Source organism: Anguilla anguilla, chromosome 13, assembly GCF_013347855.1.
Source record: "Anguilla anguilla isolate fAngAng1 chromosome 13, fAngAng1.pri, whole genome shotgun sequence".
Taxonomy (NCBI): Eukaryota; Metazoa; Chordata; class Actinopteri; order Anguilliformes; family Anguillidae; genus Anguilla; species Anguilla anguilla.
The window spans coordinates 20,523,419-20,549,646 of record NC_049213.1 but is presented as its reverse complement, the minus strand read 5'-3'; the positions used below and the strand labels follow the sequence as shown (position 1 = coordinate 20,549,646).

Below are 26,228 nucleotides of genomic sequence, written 5' to 3'. Positions count from 1 at the left end.
TATTCCATTCTAATGAAAGATAAATAATGATTGTCCAAATGTTCAAATTATCATACACTGTTTTTTAATGATACCAGCCCAAGGATAATTAAAGTTTTTGATTATTTACTTGTTGGACTCAGGGGGAAGCCCAGGAATCCTGAATTAGCCAGGTGAGGAGTCTCTTGGGGAACAATCCAAGTGAAGGCAAAGCAAAAATTTCTCAGTCTGTTGAGTTTAAGGTGCATGGAGGTAATTCCACCAAGAACACACCTGGAAATTTCTTAGGAGCTCTATGGTCCAGAAATGGTGTGAATCCAGATGGGTATTGGTGTGGTAGCCAACTTAGTCAGCTTTGTCCTTGAAAACCTGTGTCACCATTTTTGCAGTTTGTAGTTATACTGCTGTGGCTCTCTTTGCTGTGATGGTTTGTTTCTAGACCATGTGTTCAGGACTGATTCCACGTGTTGTTATGACCCCAGTCATAAGTTTGTGTTTAAATTTGTCACTGCTGCGTGTTTTTTCTTTCCGGTTGTCATCTGATTGGCCGTTTCCATCTCTGGTTACTGCTGCAGTTTGCAACCTACCATGGGAGACTAGCTTTTTGAACTTGTGGTTGGTGTGTTATGTTTAGTGATTGCTTATTCGTTTATGACCACTGACTCGTTCCCTTTGACTCCGATTCTTGCCTTAGCCCTTCTAGTTTGTTTGCCCCGTGTTTTTGTGTTTCTGACCATTCGCCGTCGTATTTGATTCCAATTCTCGCCGAGCCCCTCTGCTTTGTTTGCTGATTGGATTTCATGTTTGACCGTACACTCGTTCTTGTCCTCGGCTCACGTTTTGCACTCTGCTCGCTGTACTGTACAGTGCTCAGGTTAGGTGTTTTTTATTTTTTATTTTTTTATGTTTTTCCCTTAATTATTTCTGAAGCTACTCTGGGTGGAGATTTAACACTCCACAGGGGCTACGTTATTCTGGCTTTTAGTTTCCAATTATCAACTAACTGTCCAATGTTCAGCAGTATCAGGACTACACTACTCTGGGTATTCACAGTTGGAACAAGGTGCTTAATGTAAGTGGGTAGCAGGGGGAAGGGAATTTAAAAAAGTAGACATACCTATGCCTGAAATGAGTTACAATCATATAAAATATTTTAAAACTGTGCTTATCTTAAGACAGAAGTAATGTGATTGATTAATATCTATGTTTGTATATTTGTTTATTAAAGGAAATAAATTAGAACATACTTGAAATTTTATTTAAAACTGCATTATTATTGAAATTATTTTCTATTATGTTAGATGCATTTTGTGTTATGAAAAATACTACCAGAACCCCAGACAAAGACAGACTGAACTGGCTTTATTGACTGATGGCGTACATGAGAACATTTCACAAGTAGTCCATATTATATGAATGCTTGCTACTGCGTTTCATCTGTGTTACATCTCTCATTCTGCGACTTCATTCCCCTTAAAAAAATAAAAACAAGCATTTAGAATAATAATCATATTTGGAAAAGAAACATTGTGCACATTTGTTGCCTCTACTCAAATCAATAAGGCATTCTTATTTTAATTTCTATTTTATAAACACAACAATTCCACATACAGTAAAATGGTAGGAAAGACACATAACAGAAGTATTTAAAGTGCATAAAATATTATTAACAGCTTGCAGTAGAAAGTACCTTGCCAGCATCACGGCTCTTGGCTCTCAGCTTGTTGACCTGGGACTCAGCGATGTCGGCACGCTCCTGAGCTTCCTCCAGCTCATGCTGCACCTTTCTGAACCTGGACAGGTGAGTGTTGGCTTGTTCCTCCTGTGAATAACATAGACATAATCAACAGTTATGATATTAAACTTAAGCAACAGTTATCATTTACTTTAGAACTTCCGAGATATGAACATCAGAGTTACATACTGGCTGATCATTCCAACATGGTAGCAAACTCAATTCTGCATTTTAAAGCTCCTTAGCTCCTCATTTTGCAATGCAGAAATTTTTATTATCGAAAAAATTAAACAGAAACAATCATACTTCGCCCTGATAAAAAATCGGAACACCATGTCTCTCTTTACAAATGCATGTTGGGGCCATCTAAAATCAGCAAAGGGCCAGCATAATGAAATGAAGACCAAAATACCTTTTCTCATACAATAAAACATGGGTTTCTTGACATATTGACAGAAACATTTATTTATGCATAGTGCTAGAAATGGCTTCAGTTAAGGCGGGCAGTCCGAAGCCTATGCATCCACAGACAGATGCTCCCCTTTCAACATCACTGATGTGTCTCTTTATGGCAACAACCATCCATAGCTTGCTTTGAACTCACAGCTGCCACACCATGTATACACTAGTGCTTTTCATGATTGATATCTTTCAGTTTGACTATAATCAACATACACACTCTTTATGGTATTAACTTGCTTTATAATGTTTTCATTCATTTTCCTGAAAGACAGTTTTCAACAATATTGTTTGGTCGTATTATGCTGCATCTTCTCCAAAGCTGATCTAGAAAAATGCTTTAATGAGACCCAGTTTAAGGCTTTGATTATCATTATTAATTCATCTAATAATCAAGACGATGTGCCAGAAGCATAGCCTAAGACAGCTTAATTCAACCTCTGATACACTGCTTTATTCATTGACCTCTATTTATTTAACCTATCCCTGTTCATTTTATAGCTACATATTTTGTGGCTTTTATTTAACCTATCCCTGTTCATTTTATAGCTACATATTTTGTGGCTTTATGCAAAGATAGGAGTAGGAAACCTTCTCATGTGATTTTGCATGTCGTAACTGCTGATGACTTTTTTTTTTTAAGTCAAACTAATGAAAAAACGTTGATCTCATGTATAATTATTTACAAAAAATAGTATATGTATCATATTTTAATTTTCCACAGGAAATTTGTTATAAAGCACACCTGAATGTATGCTAATTAAATGTGGTGGAACTAAATTATTAACAGATTCACACCCTGCCCATGTGAATTTTGTAGTGAATATTGTACTTACAGCTTCCTCAGACTGCCTCTTGTAGGCCTTTACTTTCAGCTGCAGCTTGTCCACCAGGTCCTGCAGTCTGTGGACATTCTTCTTGTCCTCTTCAGTCTGCAGAGGGTAAATATGTTTTAGAAGAGGTGCCATGCATGGTCTTTGTCCGGTACACCATGTTTAATAAAGATGTATAAAACCTTACCTGGTAGGTGAGCTCCTTGACTTTCCTCTCATATTTACGGACACCTTTGACCGAATCGGCTCCACGTTTCTGTTCAGCCTCAACTTCACCTTCCAGCTCACGTACCTTGGATGTAAAATACATTTTAAGGTAATACTGAAATATACAGCTGAAAATGTACAGGCCTCATGTAGTATCAGGTTTTAGTGCTTCCCATTACTTTAATCTGTGTCATCACTTTATGCCAATGTGTCATTTGCATGTGCCTGGAACAATGTTCTAGGGGGATTTTTATCAAAATGCCCCTTAATGGAACCAATGGATTACCCTTGCTTCCAGTTTCTGGAGCTGTTTCTTTCCGCCCTTCATGGCCAGACTCTCAGCCTCATCCAGACGGTGCTGCAGGTCCTTGACTGTAACCTCCAGGTTCTTCTTCATCCTCTCCAGATGAGCGCTGGTGTCCTGCTCCTTCTTCAGCTCTTCTGCCATCATGGCAGCCTGCAGTGTTAATACACAAACAAAAACTATGTCTTGGAATTAATCATTTTGCATAATCTTAATAACTAATTCCGAGGGTAGTACCTTATTCAAACAAAGCTTATCTAGATCACACTGGATAAAGTTGAAAATTGAAGTGAATGAATGAATACAGGAAAAACAATTATCACTCACATCTGTGATGGCCTTCTTGGCTTTCTCCTCAGCATTTCTTGCTTCCTGGACAGTGTCATCCACTTCACTTTGAATCTGAAGAAAATCAGCTTCCAGTTTCTTCTTGGTGTTCAAAAGGCTGGTATTCTGAACAAAATGGAATAATTTTAGGTTGTGATCTAATCCACCCTGCAGATTTGTACTATGTCTGATAAAATGAGAAATGATTGCCTTTTTGACTCACCTGGGAGTGCAGCAGTCCCACACGCTCGCTTGCATCGACCAGCTCCTGCTCGGCCACTTTGCGGCCTCTCTCTGTCTGCTCCAGGGCAGCCCTCAGTTCTTCAATCTCAGCCAGCATCAGGTTGTTCCTGCGCTCCACCATGGCAACCTGTTCCTTCATGTCCTCCTGTCCTCTTATCGCATCATCAAGGTGCAGTTGGGCATCCTGACACAGAGATTGATTAAATTAATTGTGTATGAATGCCTCAACAGGTTGGGGCCCAGCACTGTCAACATATATTCTAGAAACATACCTTGAGCTGTCCTTGGACATTCCTTAGTTGCTTCTGAGCTTCAGCTGCCTGGCGGTTGGCATGGCTTAGCTGAATCTCCATCTCATTGAGGTCTCCCTCCATCTTCTTCTTGACTCTCAGAGCATCGTTCCTGCTTCTCACCTCAGCATCAAGTGTGGACTGCATGGACTCGACCACCCTCTGGCTGTTTCTCTTGATCTGCTCTGTCTCCTCATCTTTCTCTGCCAGCTTCCTCTCAATTTCACCCTTGACCTGACTGAGCTCAAGCTGGACCCGGAGGATCTTGGACTCTTCATGCTCCAGAGTTCCCTGTAGAAAATAGATCAGTTATACTGTTTATTCCAAAAAGTGAAATAATATCATTGCTTATCAGTATATATATATATATAGATTATATCATCAATTATATTATCAATTCATATACGTGCGATTACCTCTGCTTCTTCAAGGGCAGCCTGGATTTCTGCTTTCTCAGTCTCCACAGTCTTCTTTGCCTTCTCCAGCTCATGAACGGTCTTTCCAGTCTCTCCGATCTGTTCGGTTAGGTCAGAAATCTCCTCTACAAGGACATACATTTGGAAATGATTTCATTATTACTATTCATATAGCTTACTTGCTCTCCAGGATATATGATTGTGCTAGAACTCCTATTCTGTATCCATTCCCTGCATATTGCCTTTTTGACTTATTGCTTTGATAGGCAGGTCAGGAGAGCAATATACCTTGTAAATGTTTTTGTCTATATTAAGTGTACATACGCTGCAGGTTCTTGTTCTCTCTCTTCAATGTCTCCAGTTGGTCCAGAGCTTCTTCATATGAGTTCTTCATCTTGAAGAGCTCAGTGCTGAGAGAACGGGCCTCTTTCTGAGCCCCCTCCAGCTCAGCCTGGCTTTCTTCATACTTCTGCTTCGCTTCTGCCAAAACCTCGATACATGATGAAACTCAGCCATTAATACCACTTCCAGCTGGCCTTCATTTTAAAAACTAATAGTGACCTACAACATAGTTAGTAGTGACCCTAGCTTTGATGATGTTAGATTTACCTTGTCAAAGTTCCTTTGTTTCTTGTCAAGGTTGGCAGCCTGGGCATTTGCCCTCTCCACATCAATCATGAGATCCTCCACTTCACCCTGCAGTCTCTGCTTGGTCTTCTCCAAAGAGGCACACTTGGAGTTCACAGCCTCAATGGACTCCTCTGCCTCCTGTAGACGCTGTGCAAGCTTTTTCCTATAGAGAGTGGTGATTTAATTTGTTTTGGAAGACATGAAATCTGATTATGCGGCATGCAGTGGTTCTAGAATGAAGTTGTAAAAAACCATTTAGTTACTTGGCCTCCTCCAGCTCCTCAGTACGCTGGATGGCATCAGTTTCATATTTGGATCTCCACTGAGCCACCTCACTGTTGGCCTTGGACATTCCACGCTGCAGCTCAGCCTTGGCTTCCTGCTCCTCCTCATACTGCTCCCTCAGCAGGTCACAGTCATGGCGGGCTGACTGCAAAGCGTGGGCCAGGGCATTCTTGGCCTTAAAGTCAAGGTAAATGGAACATTAATGGTGGATGTGATAGAGAAAGCTGTTGTATGAATATAGTGAGTATAGTACATGAGTATAGTATAGTTTATTAATATACCTTCCGAGTTCTCTTTAATGCTTTGATATTATATTGCTTTTTTAATCTATTACCTTGCCCTCCTCTTCAACGTGTCTCTTGAGCTCCTCAATCTGCTGTGTGTAGGCTTGTTTGCCTCTTGTCAGTTGGGAAACAAGAGCTTCTTTCTCCTCCACCTGGCGTCCCAATTCACCTGAGAAAAGCATGGTATTGTGGCACTGCATCATATACACTACATAGCCAAAAGTATGTGGATACCTGACATCTATGATCTCATTCAGAATTATGGGCATTAATATGGAGTTGGTCCACCCTTCTATGCTATAACAACCTCTCCTTTTCTGGTAAGGCTTTGTACTAGATTTTGGAGGATTGCTGCCACAATTTGCTTCCATTCAGCCAGAAGACCATTAGTGAGGTCGGACACTGATTGGGTGATTAGGCCTGGCACGCAATTAGGTTTCCAATTGATCCCAAAGGAATTGGATGGAATTGAGGTCAGGTCTCTGTGCAAGCCAGTCAATTTCTTCCACACCGATCTCAACAAAACCATTTCTATATGGACCTTGCTGTGTGCTCAGGGGCATTGTCATGCTGAAACAGGAAAAGACCTTCCCAAAACTGTTGCCACAAAGTTGCAAGCACAGAATCGTCTAAAATATCATTGAAATAGGTTTGCTTCACTGGATCTAAGAGGTCTAGCATAAACCATGAAAAACAGCCCCCCAGATCACAGGGTGTCCAGATTATTTTGGTCACATAGTGTATTTATTACATAAATTAATGTAATCTGAAATTATTGATTTTATATATTTACCATGTTCAGTTTGAAGTCTTGCTTTTTGTGCACTCATATCATTAAGCTGTCGTGCATTCTCATCATACTTTGACTTGAGTTCACTCAGTTGATCTTCAAGGGTACGGCACATTTTCTCAAGGTTTCCCTGTTGGACAAAATGTTTATTTGAAGTTCTTCAGGCTCACTGATTGCAAGATTATTATGCTTTTAAAGTAATGCAAAAAACACTCTGTGTACCTTTGATTTGGCAACAGCCTCCATGTTACTGGATAGGTCATCAATCTCCATTTTGTATTCACTCTTCTCCTTCTCCAGTTTCTGCTTGACGCGCTGAAGGTTGTCGATTTGTTCGCCCAGCTCTGCCACACTGTCGGCCTGCTTCTTGCGGAGAGCAGCAGCAGTGGCTTCATGCTGCAGGGTGGACTCTTCAAGATCACGGCGCAGCTTCTGGAACTCAGCTTCACGCTTCTTGTTCATCTCAATCTGAGCAGCAGTTGCCCCACCTGCTTCTTCTAGCCTCTCGCTGATCTCCTCAAGTTCCCTGGAGAGATCAGCCCTCTGCTTCTCAACCTTGGCCCGAGCAGCACGCTCAGCCTCGATTTCTTCCTCTAGCTCCTCAATACGAGCCTGTGATTCACAATAGTGTAGTTTTAGGATATATATGCCACTTTATTTAGTTGTACTCCTTTGAATTTGTAGGCCTTGACAGATACCTGGAGTTCTTTAATCTTTTTCTGAAGCTGAGCACCCAAAGTTTGTTCATCCTCAATCTTGCTGAGAAGCTGGCTCATCTCAAAGTCCTTCCTGTGGAGAACGCACCATAATAAATAAGAATTCTTTATTACTAAATTTGCGACCATTGTATTTATTTGAATAATCTCTTACTTCTTGATCTTTTCCTCTGACTGCTGCTTGTCATTCTCCAGGTCCATTATGGATTCCTGTGCCAGTTTCAGATCACCTTCAAGCTTTCTCTTGGCTCTCTCAAGGTCCATGCGAAGCTTCTTCTCCTGTTCCAGAGAGCCTTCCAACTATTGTAGGGAATACAAGGTAAATTAGTTTTTGTCAAAACTTCATGCAACATAAATGACATTCATAGGTATTGTTTTTTCCCCTTGGTGATTCAGAATATTTTGGTTTTGGTTTTCGCTTCTGCTTCAGAGGTTTTATTGTTTGGTCAGGAGGCTATTTTACTCACATCATCTACTTGCTGCTCAAGCTTAGTCTTTGCTTTGGTCAGAGTGTTGACTTTGTCCTCCTCTGCTTGGAGATCATCAAGGGTCTGCTGATGTGCCTCTTGGAGGGCTTTCTTCTCCTTGGACAACTTGCCAATGCTCTCATCCTGGGAGGCCATCTCTTCAGTCAGGTTTTTCACCTAAAATAATTAATTTCATACCATGTTAGGGAGATGCCATGTCCCTGGAGAAACACACACACATGCTGTATTAATCAAGTGTAAACCTTGTTTTCTGTGGCATGTTTCTCCTTCTCCACTTTGGCCAAGGTGAGCTCTAAGTCATCAATGTCTTTCTTCAGCTCAGAGCATTCATCCTCCAGTTTCCTCTTCTTGGCAGTGAGCTCACCGTTGATTTCCTCCTCATCCTCTAGTCTCTCAGATGTCTCTTTGAGTTTTGCTTCAAGCTGGATCTTTGCTTTGATGAGGCCCTCACATCTTTCCTCAGCATCAGAGAGGCTTTCAGATTCCTTGAATGATTGAATACAAAATTGAATTAAACATTTCATTAGGAAGAGATGAAAATATAATATTGATTTAATATTGTTAAGGCATGTTAAGTAGACTAATTTCTTATTCTGTTTTTTCGATCTCAAGGCAAACTTACAGATGCTACAGCCAACTGTAGGTCATTCTTTTCCTGCAGCAGAGAGACCATTTTCTCCTCAAGCTCCTTCTTCTTGGCTAACGCCTTTGCCAGATCCTCTTTACACTTGGTAAACTCTTCCTTCATGTTGGCCATTTCCTTCTCAGCTTCAGCACTCTTGAGAAGTGGCTTGATCTTGAAGTAGACCTTCATCCATGGCCAGTGTTTCACATTCATGAATGAGCGGATGTTGTATTGGATGGAGTAAATGGACTCTCTGTGTAAAACATGATCACAGTGAAGTATTTCTGCAAAATATTGTGGAATTACTATTGAGACAAAGTAATTGGATGGTATTTTATGCATACAAAAAATATCTAATTCAGCGCTGATACTCTTATATTTCAATGTTAACAGAAAGTCATGTAATTTTACACACAAACACTAGATCCATGTCCTTACATGATGAGCCACCCTAATATTTGTTGCTCTTTCTAAGAACAGTATTAATACCTCTGTGTTTACATGTTTTCTGCATAGTAATATGTACCTCCTTTCCATCATTTTGACAAACTCTCTTCTCATGAGGTAGCCACGGCAGAGGGCCTGAGTCATGGTCACCAGTGTTGCCAGTTTCTCATCTCGCATCTCCTCCAGGGTACCCAGCAGACCAGCTTTGAAGAACACCTGGAGGAAATATTGTAAATATTCAGGGGATAATAAGGCTGGGTGTTTGTCACAGACAATATTGGCTGAAGTCATGGAGGGAGGAGTGTTGGGCATCACCTGTGTGGACATGAGCTGTCAAACATCTGTTTATAAAAACTGACATGGACGGGAATATTGATCCATCTTGAGCGCATTCTAGAATCTGTATACATGGTTGCACTTTGTTTATCCCAGCATTTGGCAATATTGTTAATGCAATAGGTTTATAAAAATAACACTGCTACAAAGAACATATGTCACAAACATATGTCACAAATACATCTGATAAAGAAAAACTGCTTTTCATTCTCCAGTTACTAATTAAAATGTAGTGGAACAAGAACAGGAGTTATATCAGGAGCTTTGGCATGGCTTGGGAATGTGGTCGGATATTAAAATTTGCACAATTACTTATGCTCCAAAACAGTGAAAATGTTTCTTTCCACCATGCCAGTTAACTTTTAGCCCATCAGAATACATTACACGTTTATACATCATCAGAAGCAGCAGACTTTTACCTTGGTGTGACCAAACTTGTACTGAGTGTGGTCCACATCAATGGACCCCAGGAGCTTCTCAGAAGCTTTCTTGTTATCAATGAACTGTCCCTCAGGGATGACACTGGCGTTCAATACTTTGTATCTAAAAGAAAAGTCATTTTTTGATGGTAAAAATTTCTATGAAGCGTCCTTGCTTGATAGCCTGTCATGGATTATTGCAGATAATTACGATTATGAGAATTTATTCACGTTTCAGATGTACTCATTGAGTTGATTTCAAATGTTCACCTTTAACATTATGAATGTTTGTATTTACTGGCCCTTTGTTTCATGGAATTGTTGAAGTGGCATACCAAATTAAATGTACAGGTGTGACCCATTACATGACATTATATTACATTTATTACATTACAGATGCTTTTATCCAAAGCGACATACAGCATGACTTGAACATACTATTTAAACTGCTCACAGGGCCTGTGACACTGTAGTATGTATGCACGTTTATTAATGGGATGTATAAATTACCTCTGCTTGAAGTCACCATAAAGGATTCTGCTGGGGAAACCCTTTCTGCAGATTCTGATACCTTCCAGCACACCATTACACCTCAGCTGGTGGATAACCAAGAAGTTCTCCATGAGACCTAGACAACAAGAAAACATTAAAAATATTCTTAAATCTTCATAAGATGTACAAAAAACAACGTAAATGCTGGATAGTGTACCTGAATACAGTTTATTTTCTGCCCCAGGAATTTTAACTAGTTCACAAGTTGAGCTGATGTGTTTCATCTGATTCAGTTCCGGTTGTTTGTACATTTAAATGATGGGAATGTCTTTAAATACAGTTTTTTACCTGGTGTCTTTGATTCATTAGGAATCAAGCAACGCACGAAGTGAGGATGAGTGCTCCTCAGGTTGGTCATCAGCTTGCCCAAGTTCTCCTGTAAGATGTGAGGAGGCATTATAATGGAATTTAGAAAAAAACAATATGGTGATATCTGTTAATTGTCAGCTAGTAGTATTTAAACCTAAAGTTATATTATTATTGATGTCTTATATTATTAAATTGTGACATGGCTTCAGCATCAGGACACAGTCTTATATGATGAAAATAATTTAATGTATCTTCTTTTCCTAAATCTGTTTCCCCCCTTTTTCTACAAATTTGGAATGGCTAATCATATTTTATCATCAGTCATTGTCGCCTTGCCGCTTTTTATTTATAAAAGCACAGACAAGTAAGTGCTCTGTTCCATACAGTATCATGTGAGCCACTGCTTCTTATCATGCCATTGTTCACTAGCTGCAATTTGCATGAGTCGGAGGAAAACAAAGTGGGACTGGCATGGTCTGAATTCATGACTTAAAAGCCAGCAGCCACTGTCAACTAATTTTGAATAGCAACACTGTTTCATTTGTATTCAAGTTAATACATTACCCTGAACAGAGCAGACACAGTCTGGAAGGAGCCACCCTTCTTCTTGCCTGCCTTTTTGCCACCACCACCTTTTGCATCTGTTTTTACATGAGAAATTACACACTGGCATCAGAGTCAAAGCAGTTGATTTTAATAATATTTTGAATGAAAATGCATTGTCAGGTATCTGCCTGAAAACAAAATTTCAATAGAAACTCTGTTTTTGCAAGGCACTTTCTTTTCAAAACTACAAATGCTGGACAATTGACTTTCCAAGTGGTTCCAACAATTTAAATGAAAAAATTGCCCTTGCTTCATATATAGGAGCTGACAATATAATGATAAACTTCTACTAAATTGTGACTATGCATGAAAAATTACAGACATATAAATGAGCATAGCCATACCATCTGCACCAGCATGGGATGCATACAGGTGAGCCAGCAGTTTGACTGAGGACTTCTGGTACAGTTGCACCACAGAGTCGTTCAGGGGGTCCTTGTTCTTGTCCAGCCAGCCATTGATGTTGTAGTCAACAGTGCCAGCATAGTGCACCAGGGAAAAGTGGGCCTCAGCCTTTCCTTTGGCAGGTTTGGGCTTTTGGAAAGCATTGGTTTTGCCCAGATGCTGGTCATGGAGTTTGTTTTTGAAGGTTGTGTCTGAAGCCTTGGGGAACATACACTCCTCTTCAAGGATGGAGAAGATGCCCATTGGCTGGTGAAGGCAGAATGTTTTCCATGAGGAGATGTCAGGAGGACCAAAGGACATGTTTGTGTCTGTTGATAATAAAGGGCATCTCACTTACCTTCTCAATAAGCTCAATGCAGGCAGCCAAGTCCATACCAAAATCAATGAACTCCCAATCAATTCCCTCTTTCTTGTACTCCTCTTGTTCCAGCACGAACATGTGGTGGTTGAAAAACTGTTGCAGTTTCTCATTGGTGAAGTTGATACACAACTGCTCCAAGCTGTTGAACTGAAATTTTGAGAAGGTACAAACTTTTATGAAATGTGGTTCCCCTTCCAATAGTTAAAATTATCTTTCATGTACCAGGATTTGTGATAACATCACAGGGTGCCTCCACTCACATCAAAGATTTCAAATCCAGCAATATCCAGGACACCAATGAAGAAATTTCTTGGTTGCTTTGTGTCCAACATCTCATTGATTCGGATGACCATCCATAAGAACATTTTCTCATAGACAGATTTGCACAGAGCCATAACAGAGTTGTGGACCTATTCGTATAAAGAGAAATAAATAAATGTCTTGTCAGAATATTTGTATTTGTCATACACATTTAAGCCTTCCCTGAATAAAAGCACAATTCTGCTGAACTTAATATACAATAAAATATATAATTATATAGGTAATTATGATATTAAAGTATTATATAATAATATTTGAAATTGAGATACATTACCTGTGGCACAGTTTGTCCCTTGGTCACAAACTCATTTCCGACCTTCACTCTGGGGTAACACAGGGCTTTCAGCAGGTCAGCTGAGTTCAGGCCCATGAGGTAAGAAATTTTATCTGCCACTGTTGGAAGTACAATTTTTATTTGTTACTCTTGCATTTATTTATATTCTTTTTATATGCATATTTCAGTTTCAGATCACTTTTACTTTCCTTTAAATATATATTTCTATTTTAGGAATTAATGTTTTTCAAAGTTTGGCTGAAAAAGGTTCATTTGACTCAAAAACAGCATTTGCTTTCATGTATCAATACGATGAACCCTTGTGATGTTGACTGACAAATGTGTTCTTAAAATGTGTCAGTAAGAAGCAAAGATGTATTAAGAGGTACCCTCAGTGCCATCAGGTTCAGCCTGCTCCTCGCGCTGCTTTTGCTTAAACTTCATGCTCCCATGATGCAAGCAAGCACCAGTCAGCTTGTAGATACCCATCTTCTCATCAGCAGTGAAGCCCAAGATATCAATGGCAGTCTAGAATGAAATCAAAAATGTTCATCAGTATTTATCAGGGATTCATTAATTTTATGTATTAAAATTGTGCACACTCTGTTTTGTAATCATAATTGCCTTCTAATTGAGTTCTGAGATTGGATTCAATCAACATTGCTCTTTATGTTTCACTCTTCAATGCAAGTGTCATGGGTTTTTTTTTACTGACACAGTTTGGTTACCATACACAAAAATTGCTGGGTTTATAAAGAAATGTACTGTTTCATTTTCATAGATTTTACAGGCACTATTGTGGAAAAATATTTACTGAATTCAGACCAATTCCTCTCTTCCTCTGTGCCAAATCTTCATTAGTGATGAGGAAACATTTTAATTTTTTTGCTGCAGAATGCAGCATCAGTTATGTTAATCAGTGATGTGATGTGACGATCTTTAATCGTCAGTTTAAATTCACAGCAACCAGCTTTCGCTACGCTTCCCTGGTATTAATGTTTCTACTCTTAAATTTTCTGTAAAATATGAAACTGGCTTAAGTTTTACTTTTGGCATAAGTTCAAGAAAGGGCAATGGCAAAAATGGCAAGAAGACTATAACCATCTGCTGACTAGTCAGGCTGCTGAGAAGTCAAGATGAATGAGTGATAACTTTTTATGATTGTTTAGTGAAGAAAAACACTTACATCTGTGGCTATGAACTCCTCCACATCATCAATACTTTTGACAGTGATTTCTCCTTGGCTGATCATAGGGTAGTCGTATGGATTGGTGGTAATGAGAAGAGCCTCTGTAAGACACAATAATCAGTTATACACTTTTCTAAGAATTGCAAATGGTATTCACAGAATGAATCTAGTGATTTCATACCCAGCAGTTCAGGCTTGTGGCCTGTCATAAGCTGGTAGAAGATGTGGTAGCTGCGTTCAGCTGACAGCTGGAATGTTACTCTTGACTTTTCCAGCAAATCTGATGGACAAAAATACATTTTCATCAACAAAGTTTTTAGAATCATTTGATAAACTGAGACAGAGTATCAGGTATACTTACAGGTCTCAATATCAGCAGAAGCCAGTTTTCCTGTTGTACCAAAGTGGATTCTGATGAACTTTCCCTAAACAATTAACAAAATGAAATGAGATTAAATGTTGCCTTATTTTAGCACCGTTAATGTAGATAAGTTAGAATTTTAAGTAAAACTACAAACTTACAAAACGGGAGGAGTTGTCATTCCTCACAGTCTTGGCATTACCATAAGCCTCCAGCAGGGGGTTCGCTGCAATGATTTGATCCTCCAGTGATCCCTACAGTAGACATCAGACACTTCAGAAATGTGCTACCGCAGATGAAGTTCCCAAGATATTTGCTGATTTTTAGAGACTCCCTCTGACCTGAATTTTTCCTGGTTCTGCTTTCTTTTGTCCAGCCACTGCAATTGTCGCAAAGTACTGAATGACACGCTTTGTGTTCACAGTCTTCCCTGCACCAGATTCTCCACTGTGGATGAACACAGAGAACATTTTATTTAATATTTAAAAACCCATTTCATTGTGTTTACGTGAGGGAATTGAAGTGGTTGCACCTAAGAAAATTAAGTTTGACTACTTGAAAATGTGCATTACAAAAATTATATTTCAGTTGATGTTTTCTTTTAACTGTGTTTATGGAAATTTATGGGTTACATACGTAATCAGGATGGACTGGTTCTCACGATCTGCAACAGGAATGAGTGTAAATATAGTATATTACGTTATCATATTTCAAAGACCTTGTAGAATATGACTTTTGACAATCATATTAATAAAACAGTCTATCTTTCTTGCTTTTTAAACTTAAATAGTCCCTTCTTGTCTGCCTCCGGTGAGCACGAATGATTGAAGCTATTCAAATTCTAATGGCTAGTATCCTGAATTTTATGCTGGTGAGATTGAGACCTTCCTCAACAGGACTCATTGTTATCATTCTGTATATGTGGAATCGTTTGCTTTAGGTGCCAATAAATGCTTGCTATTCCCTGTCTGTCTCCCTTCGCATATTCAATTAATGAGTCTTGCAGCACACACATTGTGTGTTTCTATAACAAGCTTTGTTTCTAAGCCTCCTTCTTTATTCCTTTCTAATTGTATTGTGTTGATTGTATAATTTCTTCAACCAAGAACCTTGAGGCAGGGATAACACTATTCCTCACAGGGGATAATGTGAATGACTGTTCTCCATGAAATCTTTGCTGGAACAGAATTCTGACAAAGTCTATTGCTTTGGTAATTGTGCTGCCTTAAAACCATACATACAGTATTTTGGACTGACTTGAACAACTTGTACATGAAGATATTCTCACCTGTGAGCATGAACTGATAGGCATTGTCGGAGATGGAGAAGATGTGGGGTGGGGCCTCAATTCTCTTTTTGCCCCTGTATGCTCCCACAACAACAGAATCGTACACTGGGAGCCACTTGTAGGGATTCACAGTGACACAGAACAGCCCAGAGTAGGTCTGAAACAGTGAAGGAAGATACAGTTATGTGCTTGGAGACATTCATTTATTCACATTTTCAAATGAATTGAAGAGATATAGAGGAAAACTCACGTAGATCATCCATGCTGCATAACGCTCTTTGAGGTTATACAGCACACAGGGCTCGTTGAGGTGGGTCATCATGGCCATGTCCTCAATTTTGTCAAACTTGGGAGGATTCATTGGGTGGATGTCATCCTCTTTGACTGTTATTTTCTGTGAAACAGAAGTTTTGTGTTGATAGTGTTTTTCGCTGAGGGATGAGAGTTCCATAATTCTGTTATGTGGCTAAAAGCTGCTTTTCAGTAACAGATTTGTATTCAGGAAGGACAAAACTTCATAGGACCTGAACATGGAAGATAAATCCCACATTCTGAATGATCATGGTCGTCCCACTGTGCATACAACAAAGGATATTGCTGCTCTCTTAGACTACCAGTGGTGATTTAAGCATGGAAATTATTGTGGGGCAGACATTATTTTTATATTTTAAGCATACACTGGAACTCTTATCCAGAGAGATTTACTGTTAGCACACACACACACACATACTCACACACATGTGCAAACACACAGAGTCATGAATGCTGACAATGCAGCGCTAAAGAAATTAAAGTAATAAGATTTTCATTAAAATAAATGTCTTTTAAGTCACTATCTATCACTACATTGGGTAACACAATGGTGATTGAGCCTATTTTTCTATTAATTTATTCTATTATTATCATCATAATTCATGATTAAAAAACTTGGTGTCTGTGGCGACATTCCCGGGAAAAAATCACAAGCGGCGTACAGCTAGTGACACGTTTTTCATCACCCATCGGTGGTTGGTCCGCCAGAGAGGGTAGGCGGAACTAACGCAACAGGCTCGCTCTTCAACTCACTTGTGTGTGAGCGGCATACTGTTTTTTCCGGTGTCTGCATGCGTTACAATAACAGAGAAAGGGGGGGTTAGGGGAGTTATGGAACCCTAAAAAGTTTTTGTGTAACATGAGAGATCATATTATTTGTTAATGTAGATTTCGTATTACATTTAATGACAATGTAACTTTACTAAATTACATAGCTATTTGCACAGCTAACGCTAGCTACCGGACCATGTCAAGAAAGACAACATTAGTTTAGACAACGTTGTGCACAGTATCCATCTCTCATATCAGGTAACGTTGCGTTAGCTAGCTAGCTAATGTAATTAACACAATCTAATGTCGGCTAACAATTAGAAAAAAACGCTAGCTAACACTACCGACCGGTGCCGACCTCGCAAACCGTCTCTCGAACGCAATGCTACCTTGTTGCAACGTTGCAGTGTAGCTAACTTAAGGCCAGTTCAGATCAATGATTCGCAATGAGACTGGTTGCAACTTGCAAAATTCCAAGACGTCTGATTGTAAACGTTCTAAAACTGCACTTGGCGATTTGACAAGGACGGTCTTTTAAAACCTGAGGGCAGGCAACGGCTCTGCTACTAGCCAGTTCACACCGCTGCAATTTTCTCTGCAACATTCTAAAACCGTTTTGCCTCGTTGCGAATCATTGATCTGAACTGGCCTTAACGTTACCGTTATTTACATTGCCATCGAGTTCATCAATATATTATAATGATCGGAATAAAGCCGGGGTATGTGGAGCAGAGTCTGATTTCTGAAGACGTCATGCAGGAGAAAACAAAATAAAAGAATACGGCAGTATGGATTACCATTGTTATTATTTTATTATGCTTCCTCATATGTTCCTTCAGCCTTTATGCCCTTTTTGATGAAATCTCCTTTGTTTTTGTTTTATTCTTCTCGTTCTGATTGCTAATTTAACACCCAGCTCAGCTTTATTCTCGAACAGTTTAGCTAGCAAAACCAGAAACACCAGGGGTAACATTTTGCAAGGCAGTTTCAAAAATACCACACAACAATCATTCACGAAAAAGACTGCTTATTGTGCACGAGATACATAATTGCATGAGCCACAGCGAATCCCGCATATTCTTCTCTGCAGTGTAAAGATGTTCATACCGGGCAATAGGTGGATAAAGAACGTTTGCAGAAATTGATCATCACTAATTCTACCCCAGGTTTGCTACGGCATTTTAACCCAGCTCGGCAGTGTAAAGACATCTTGAGTTAGCCTAATGTTAGTCACGCAGGCGACACTGGTTGGATCCGGTTGGATCTATGGGAAGTGAGGTCCAAAAACACACCTGCAATTACCGCTTCTCGCCATTGGCACCGCCATAGAGAACGAAACTGAAATCTTCGAGATTGTCACTTTAAGAACCAAACTATACCCATGTCAAACATGCAAAGTTTTGACTTTTTCCTCCAGTATATAAAACTTGCCAGTAAGAATTCTTTTGATGTAATTTTTTTCATAGCTAGCTTGCTAAGCTATCTAAAACAATCTAAGAGACAACAAGGTTGATTTTTTCCAAACCAAAGGGAGAAAATAAGATTCATGCCAGCCAATAGGACTGAACCTCTCCAAATCTCTACTATAGAGGCACACTGGCAAAACATTTATTGTGCCCCAAGCTCAACTTCAATTTTCAAACTGTACATGCACTGGAGGAATTTTTTGCTCGCTCTCACACCATTTACACATCAGCTCCATAGGGCAGGGAGCTTTAGCTGTACTTACTTGCCCCCCTTCCAGAGTTTCAACGGTGGCTTTGCCCCCCTCTCTGCTAATGAGTTTCCCTTTGAGGTACATCTCCTTGGGCTCAGCCACAAAGAAGGCTGTTTTGGCATCAAAGGGTGTGTTCTGGGCCTCGATTCTCTCCCTCTCAGGCTTCCGGAGGTAAATGGCCGCCGGGCCAAAGACCTCCATCTCCGCATCGGTACTCATGATGGCGCTTTACTGAGGAGAAATAAAGGAACGAGCAGTAATATTAAATAAGAATAAATAGATGACAGAATTTGATCATAAGACCTCTGTAGAAGAGTTGATCTATGTAGAAGACAGAAATGGCCAAATATGCCAATGGTTGCAAAATATAAAAGGAACCCTATATTACAGTTGCACAGCAACACAATAATCACATTAGTGGAGCATATAAAAAAAATAACTAGAGCCACATACCCAAAGCTCGAATCTGTGACTCCGGGAATGTGTCTGGACATTTTCATTGGACAAGTATTATGGAATGAGTCCAATTAAAATACAGCTAATTCATTTGTTAGTGGCGCATATATATGAAAAAGTAAAAAGTTCATGCAATGTTTCTTAAGAGTTTTCATTTGAAGCCTTTATTTAAAAAAAAATAAAGAATGCAAGGTGTCAGGCAGGTGAAAATGGGGGGAAAGGGATTCATACAGAGCAATTATTCCAGTTTTCATGTGTAAAACAAAATATTTCCTAAAATGTTCTGTCTGCTTTTTTGGCATCATAACTTGTACACACAAGTATCTATATTTACCTCCTTTGATGCCAACAGAGAGAGGTGGTCACCGGTGGTTTTTTGAAACTGAAAAAGAAAGAGAATTTAGTTAATATTGGTTTTAGTTTTTAGTTGTGATGCCTAACATTAAAATTGACTTCACATAATATCAATAATTTTTGTGATGTTTATAAATATAAAACTATAGTTTGTTGTTTATTGTTCTAGTAAATCTGAATGATAAATAGCATGTAATATTACAATAAATGCCACTTACCTTTGCTATTACCAGTCAGTTCCTAGGGGAGTCAGAGTCTGCCTTTTATAGAGATATTTGTGTCCGCTCTGCAAAAAACTGCCTGCTCTATTTGGTCATGTGTTTGTATCCTCTAACCAGTTATGTTTCTCTTGTATGTGTACCAGTGACATTTCAGCCCATAGTAAATCATAAACATTTACAGCATGAATTTGGACTTTAAGCAAGACAAGAATCTTATTTTCTTCCTTTGGTTCAAATCACATTTGGCATTCTATAATGGGCATACAGACACATTAAATCCATTTACAAATTTCATTCCACTGATTGAATCCCAAAATGTCCACTGATTGAATCCCAAAATGTATGCATTATTATCAGTCAGAATGCCAGCTTAGGGTTTGCTTTGTGTAACATTGTAATTAAAAAGCAATTAAAAACTATTTAGATTCCATAATGCCTCAATCCACTAAATTATTATTTTTTGATTGAAATTACATTTATAATAGAATAAGTAATACAAATGAAGTTAGCAAAAAGAAAAAACCAAAACAAAATAAAAAAAATAAAAACATTTTATCAAAAAAACACTGGAATATTGGATTAAATGTTTATGGGATGGTGATAAGAATGAAGCGCTCTAGTGTGCATTTTTTGAATAGTTTTTAAATAGAGTTGATAGTGTTGATATGTTGTAGCTATGTATGACTATTGTTTATAGATATCACTCAACTTGAAAATAATATGTAAAGGTCTCAAGTTGGAACTGATCCATCTTTGGGCAAGAGCCAAGTTTAGCTGTGGGGAAGCAGCTAAATGTCACTGGTATAATGTTTCAGGTCTTTTGCACGTCTTACATTTTTCAAAAGAAAAATAAATGGGAAAGGTCATTGTGTGAAGAGCAGAAGCATTTCACAACAGTGTGGACAGCTGAGCTGATTTCAGTGTCTCTCACAAACATTCACATCTGTTTCCACTCACTCAACTGCATTTGTAAAGCTTTGTAACTTTATCTTTACATCCAGAAGATGTACATGATGTATTTATGTGCATAAATGAACATAAATCCACTACACTTATCCTCAAGTCCAAGACAGTACAGGTCACTAGTAATCACAGAAAGTCCACGTTCAAGTCCAAATCAAGAAGTCTGGAATTTAAAAAAAATAATGATAATATCTGATAAAACAATCAGATTCACAGTTAGACTACACATAAGGGTAAAGTGGGGTAACATGCCCCCTTGAGTAAAATATTGCATTTTTATCTCATGCAAGCATAACTGATATATGTTAAAAAAACAAACAAACATGAAAGTTCATATTTAAATATGACCTCATAAGGATAATAGTTGACAGGGTTATCTTGCTATGGAAGATGTTGGACATCAGGTAACTTTTCTCCAAGACCCATCACAATGACAACAAACAGGAAGATGCCCAGAATTTCATCATTATCTTTAATGAGGAAATAGTAATCAATTAGATTTGTTGAATTGTCAGGTGCAATATAAATAATTTTCTTTTAAAAAACAGAAATGTGCCTTTCCTATGACACAAAGTGAGGATACAGAGCCAGCATGGAGAAAGAAGCAGAAAAAGTGATAGCTCTACTATGCACTTTCCACACAAAACCATCAGTTTTCCCTTTGGAAAAACTTCTGATGAGTATATTCTCATCTTCTATTGCAGTTATCAGGAAATTGGCAGTAAGCTGGAGCACAATGAGCACGGCTTTTAAATGAAAAGAAGCTGTGAGGTCACAATAATCCAGCCCTTTTTCCACCTGCCCCGTGTGCTGTGAACTGGGCGCTCCTCGCCTGTGGTCACAAAAATACCAATATTCAGTGCGTGCATGCACAGTGTCAGTCATCATCTTTAGACTGACATCAAATTGACAGGTAACAGGCTTTAGAAATAGTATATGTGTGGCCCCAACTGTAGTTGGAATTGTAAATGGAATTTCAATGTTGTTCCCATTTTGGCTGACGAACATATTTAAATAATTATCAGTTAATAACACCTTGTTCTCGAAGGCCTTAATTGGCAGCTGATTTAACTAATTGAAAAGCACAAAAACCTGCATCCCCTTGGGATTCAGTTTGACACCCCTGGCTTAAAAAAAAAAGACTCTTGTACCATTTACAGAAATTGAGACAGGTTTTGTGGAAGAGGTTCAGTTTTTAAAAACAAGAATTTCTCTTTTGGATTAAGGATTTATCTTTAGAAATGTGGATTGCACCTCTGAGTCATTGTACAAAAAAAAGCAACAATCCTGAATTTGTGATTGTTACATTCAGATGGATGAGAAATGATCCTTACTCAATAATGAGAGTGAAATGTATGCATGGAAATGTGTTTGAAGACAATTATGATGAAAAAGCTATTTAACTGGGAGAAAAGCAAAAATAAAATATAACCACAAGCGACATTTAATGGAATCTGAGCAGCATGCAGCGATTATGAATATTCTTAAGGAAGACAGACACAAACCCTTATCTAGTAGGCTCTGCACAAAATGAATCACTATAGATACAAGATTGGGGGTCCTTAGAGCATTCTAGACACCAAGCTTTGAACACCTCCCATCTACCCTTATACCACCCGTATACCAAGGTAGTGCAAGAATGCTAGATAATGTTTATAGCTGCCTCCCTTAACTCCTTCTTCATGACAGCACCTAACAGGGGGAAGGCCATGAGGCGTAACCTCATTGGGTGGGGGAAAAAAAATTATTTTAATTGCCCCTGCCCCCTGCGACAGCAGGTTTTTTAAGGCATGACCACACCTTAAAAAAGAGTGGGTGAAGACACCAATCCACAGGGCAGGAGCCACCTCGGAACAAGATATGTCCTGTGGTTCAGCAACCTCGGGATGTACAGTGCAGGGGAGAGAGCAAACTCGCAGGTACGCCCAAGTCCAGATCCTTACCGCCCGCCGGTGTAGACATTTGGTGCCGCCATGTCGGTTATATTAGCAACTATTGCTATACTGTTGCGCCTGATTATGTGTTTACCCCAAAGATAGGCTGCAAAACGTTGTAACGCAAACCACACCCGTTGTGATCTCCAGTGCGTTGATATGAGACACCCCGCTCGCCGCCATGACACTGCAGACCACACACAACCCCTTGTAGCAGGTGTCTGTATACAGAGGAACATGAGAAGAGATGAGATGCCGCCGATCGGCACTCAGCATCTGGACATTTCGCCCGTGCGAGGGAGCGCTTCTAATTGCCTGTGAAATGCGAAACAGCTTCACCCGGTCTCTCATGGGGTCAAACTGCATTCGCCAGAGTTTGGTCGTTACCGGTCTCAAGCGTAGCAATTGCTGCTGTCCCAACAGGCGCATAATTGTCATTCACTGGTATAGAGACCTGAGAGGAACCGGCGACCGTAGTCTCTCAGGGAAGCAATTCTCCCCGGGGAGAGGCGCACCGTCATTGACAGTGAATTCAGCTTGGGTCTGTTTTAACACACTGGCTCATGGTAAAAACACTGTTGATGTGGGATGTCAACATCTGCGTGTGTTTGACAGCTAACTCCCGGGAAGGTGCTAAAACAAGCCAGTTGTCCAGATACGGTAGCACCCGTAACGGGGCGATGGCAGCACGCACAACCATTGCAAGGGTGAGGGTTGCCAGGGACAGCCCGGATAAGAACTTGGTAAATTTGTACACTTTCCCAGAAAAGCAAAATGAAGATACTGCCAATGGCACTTTACAATGTTCACATTAAAATAAGCGTCTTTTAGATTTACAAGCGTGAACCAGTCCCCTGGCAGAGAACATTAAATCTGACAAATGCCCCCAAAATGAATTATCCTCCCTACCCTCCCATCTGGCAAATAAAAAATGTGGTAACTGCTCGTAGTGTGCCTTTACATACAGGTGTAAGCCCATTAACCAGCCTCATTCAGAATGCAATATCCCTATTAAGAAGGAAATCACTTGTAATACCACACATGATCTACTTTATTCATTGCCCATATAGCTTGGCATATGTGGATAAGATGTCCAGAGCTCTCCACACAAGACCAGTGAACACCAGAGTAATATGAAGACAGGCGATGAGCACAGCCCCTTACTATTTGTTCATCCTACAGTAGCTATAGGCTATATTTATCCCCAAATTCTGGCACTTACAAAATGTAACCCTTCAATAAGTATTTAAATTGTTCCAATTTGTTTGTCACGCATTTAATTTTTATATTGCCTATATCTCATTGCAATGTGGTGGTCACTTTGAATACTTTACATTCCAAATTACTTGTGGTCAAGGTGCACATTCTCAGCTTTTATTTAAAGGTATTGTTGTACACTTTGGTTTCACCATGTAAAAATTATTGAACAACCATGGTGTAATAAATGCTTGAAAATGTGTTTAAAGAAAATTATGCTGAAATGTCTGTGGGAATTTTTTCTACAGAATAAACACTATGTATTAAAATTGTCTTTTGTCCAAAAAGTTAAAAAATACAAAACTCATACATCTGTAGATATTTTATATTAAGATGTATTAGAAAACTATTTTATTATCAGCCATGATTATATTAATATATGAGTATAAATGTGTTTGAAGATGTTTATTATGAAAAACCTCAACCTCAAACTACAAAAGAGTATTATGCCCCCGCAAAAAAGAAAGAAATAATCCAAAAAATTTTAAGTATATCATTTTGACTTAGATATATGGGAAAATAAATCAAGGAAATGTATTTGAAGTTATTACGAAAAGTCAGTTCCAGTGTAAAAACCTAGAGTATGTTGAAATTTACGGGAGTATTCTCAGTGTCCTATTGTCCTGTAGTCAGGTAGGTTTTTTAGAATTTTCTGAGTAAAGGTCAGGAAAACCCGATTGTTTTTAGTTCCCAAAAGAGGATTTTAATGGCCTCTTCAAAATCTGTTTGCTGCATGCAGATCCTTTTGAAACTGCGCAACTGATACTTGCTTAGGCCCCTGAATGCTTGCTTTGGGTGTGGACTGTTCTGAAGTGCATGCATGTCTGTGTCTTTTAAGGAAGGCCTTGGTGTGAAAAGTGTGTGTCTAGGCAAAAATAGGATCTTTGTAGGTAGTAGTGTCAAAGAAGTCACGGTGTTGTATTTAATTATGATAGCTATAGTGCATGTTTAGAATGTGTATGAACAGTTTGCAGTTACCTAGTGTTTGGGACATTTTTGTAGGGAAGTCTCTTCCCAGTCCACCATGTAGATTTTGCATAGGTTGGTTCAAATTTCTTACCCATGGCTATGCCCTTTATCTGTCGATAGCATTTAAAAAAATTTAATTCAGTCATTTTTAGTCTAGGCTGATTTCCAAGAGTTTTAGGGGAGCTGTGTCCAGTCATCTGCTATTTGGACACTTTCCAATCCATTTTTAATTGACATTAAACCTGCTGCACATATGCTTTCCATGTGGACCGTGAATAATATTGTCGATTCTCATACACAGGTGTTTATGATTTTTTTGTTTGTAATTATATAGCTGCTGTGTTGGGTTGATAGCCAGTTAATAAAATTAACCCCCCAACCCCCCCCCCCACCCCCCGCTGGGACACTGTATGGAATTGGAATGCACCAAGATTCAATTAGTTTAGAAATTATCTTCATTCAACAACCACAATGAAAGAAATGTATGATAGGTGTTGAAGGTAATTGTAATGAAAAATCAGTTTCACTAAGAAAACATCAGAATATATAAGACTGTGGTCTTACATCAAATATGTTGAAAGCATGCAAAGAATGAAAATAATTCAGGATTTGTTTTTATTCAGATGAATGAGAAATAATCTTTATTTACCATTCATAATGTATACACATGTGTATTAAAAATTACATAAGACTGTCATGTCCAACAAATGTAAAAAAAAAGAAAAAATGCACAAATCCTAAATTTGTGGTTATTTTATTAAGATGGATGAGAAATTATGATTATTTGACAATCATGGTGAAATAAATGAATGACAATGTTTTTGAATACAATTATAATGAGAAATCAATTTCACTGTGGAAATACCAAAATAAAGACAATGTATATATACATCTAATGTGTATGTTCAAGAAGTGGAAAAATTAACAAATCCTAAATTTGTGGTCTTTCCATTTATGTGAATGAGGAATAATCTTTATTCAACAAACAGGTTCAAATAAACCATTTAAAATACATTTGAAGACTTTTATTATGAAAAATGTTATTCGCCAGAAAAAAACAGTGAAATATATACTTTTAATTTCCTTCAGGTTTTCCGGTTTACCCCCAGAGTCCAAAGATATGCAGGTGATTGGAGATTGAAGTTTGGCTACATTGGCCGAAGGGGTGAGTGTGTGAGTTTGAGTATGAGTGTGCATGTTCACCCTGCGATGGACTGGCACACTTTCCAGGGTTTGTTCCTATGCCCAGTGCATTTTGGGATAGGCTCCAGCCTCTCTGTCTTCCTGAATTGGACAAGTGTGTATAGACAATAAATGGATGGACATGAGTTTCGATGGGAAATGATTGAAATACCTACGGTTATGGTCCTACATTAATTTATTATTTTTGTGGTTATTTGACAACCACAATAAAATCACTTAATTAGATTGTTTTTGAAGTATGGTGGGACTAGTGCTGAGAGATTAACTGAATAATAACATTGCCATAACTTCAATGTCCACAGTCCATTGTGCCTACAGATATGCAAGTTGCATATACTGTATACTGTAGCCCTACTTTGTGATAGTGTATGAAAAGGGAGATAAATTATAAAGGCAACTATTAAAAAAATGAAACATACATACCTAAAATTCACTCATTTTTAAAGATCAAAGTGATAAAAATGTATGCAAGTGATTTGCTGTAATATGCATTAATCATTGTTACTTAAAAGCAATCTATATTACTTTTCTTTAAGTGAAGGAGATGTGAGTCAGCCCTCCTTTCTGTATTTTCTGCTTTATTCAGTCAGTT

At 38.7% G+C, this 26,228-nt stretch overlaps 1 protein-coding gene across 1 annotated transcript; it reads right to left on the bottom strand.

The window, feature by feature from the left end:
* Nucleotides 1–1,322: 1,322 nt before the first annotated feature.
* LOC118211809 (myosin heavy chain, fast skeletal muscle-like) lies at nucleotides 1,323–19,117 on the bottom strand. The gene is made up of 40 exons (XM_035389296.1): nucleotides 19,070–19,117; nucleotides 18,292–18,510; nucleotides 15,730–15,873; nucleotides 15,480–15,636; nucleotides 14,828–14,855; nucleotides 14,533–14,638; nucleotides 14,353–14,445; nucleotides 14,192–14,255; nucleotides 14,012–14,110; nucleotides 13,828–13,931; nucleotides 13,031–13,169; nucleotides 12,642–12,760; nucleotides 12,307–12,456; nucleotides 12,023–12,193; nucleotides 11,625–11,931; nucleotides 11,239–11,315; nucleotides 10,654–10,741; nucleotides 10,324–10,441; nucleotides 9,814–9,937; nucleotides 9,138–9,274; nucleotides 8,609–8,864; nucleotides 8,229–8,471; nucleotides 7,966–8,142; nucleotides 7,653–7,798; nucleotides 7,481–7,571; nucleotides 7,005–7,394; nucleotides 6,786–6,912; nucleotides 6,043–6,161; nucleotides 5,687–5,883; nucleotides 5,403–5,586; nucleotides 5,118–5,283; nucleotides 4,794–4,918; nucleotides 4,360–4,668; nucleotides 4,068–4,271; nucleotides 3,845–3,970; nucleotides 3,500–3,670; nucleotides 3,194–3,298; nucleotides 3,010–3,105; nucleotides 1,670–1,801; nucleotides 1,323–1,451 (listed from the first exon to the last, which is right to left on the bottom strand). Exons 2-40 carry the CDS (start codon nucleotides 18,496–18,498, stop codon nucleotides 1,431–1,433), a joined length of 5,817 nt encoding a protein of 1,938 aa, XP_035245187.1. The 5' UTR covers nucleotides 18,499–18,510; nucleotides 19,070–19,117; the 3' UTR covers nucleotides 1,323–1,430.
* Between the last annotated feature and the right edge of the window lie 7,111 nt (nucleotides 19,118–26,228).

What these genes read in the sequence shown, in the direction of transcription:
- LOC118211809 (XM_035389296.1), bottom strand. Translation starts at nt 18,498, where the DNA reads ATGAGTACCGATGCGGAGATGGAGGTCTTTGGCCCGGCGGCCATTTAC. An exon ending in CAGAACCAGGAAAAATTCAG is followed by an intron (nt 14,446 to 14,532) that starts GTCAGAGGGAGT and finishes TGTCTACTGTAG; the next exon opens with GGATCACTGGAGGATCAAAT. An exon ending in AGAGGCAGTCTGAGGAAGCT is followed by an intron (nt 1,802 to 3,009) that starts GTAAGTACAATA and finishes TGTTATTCACAG; the next exon opens with GAGGAACAAGCCAACACTCA.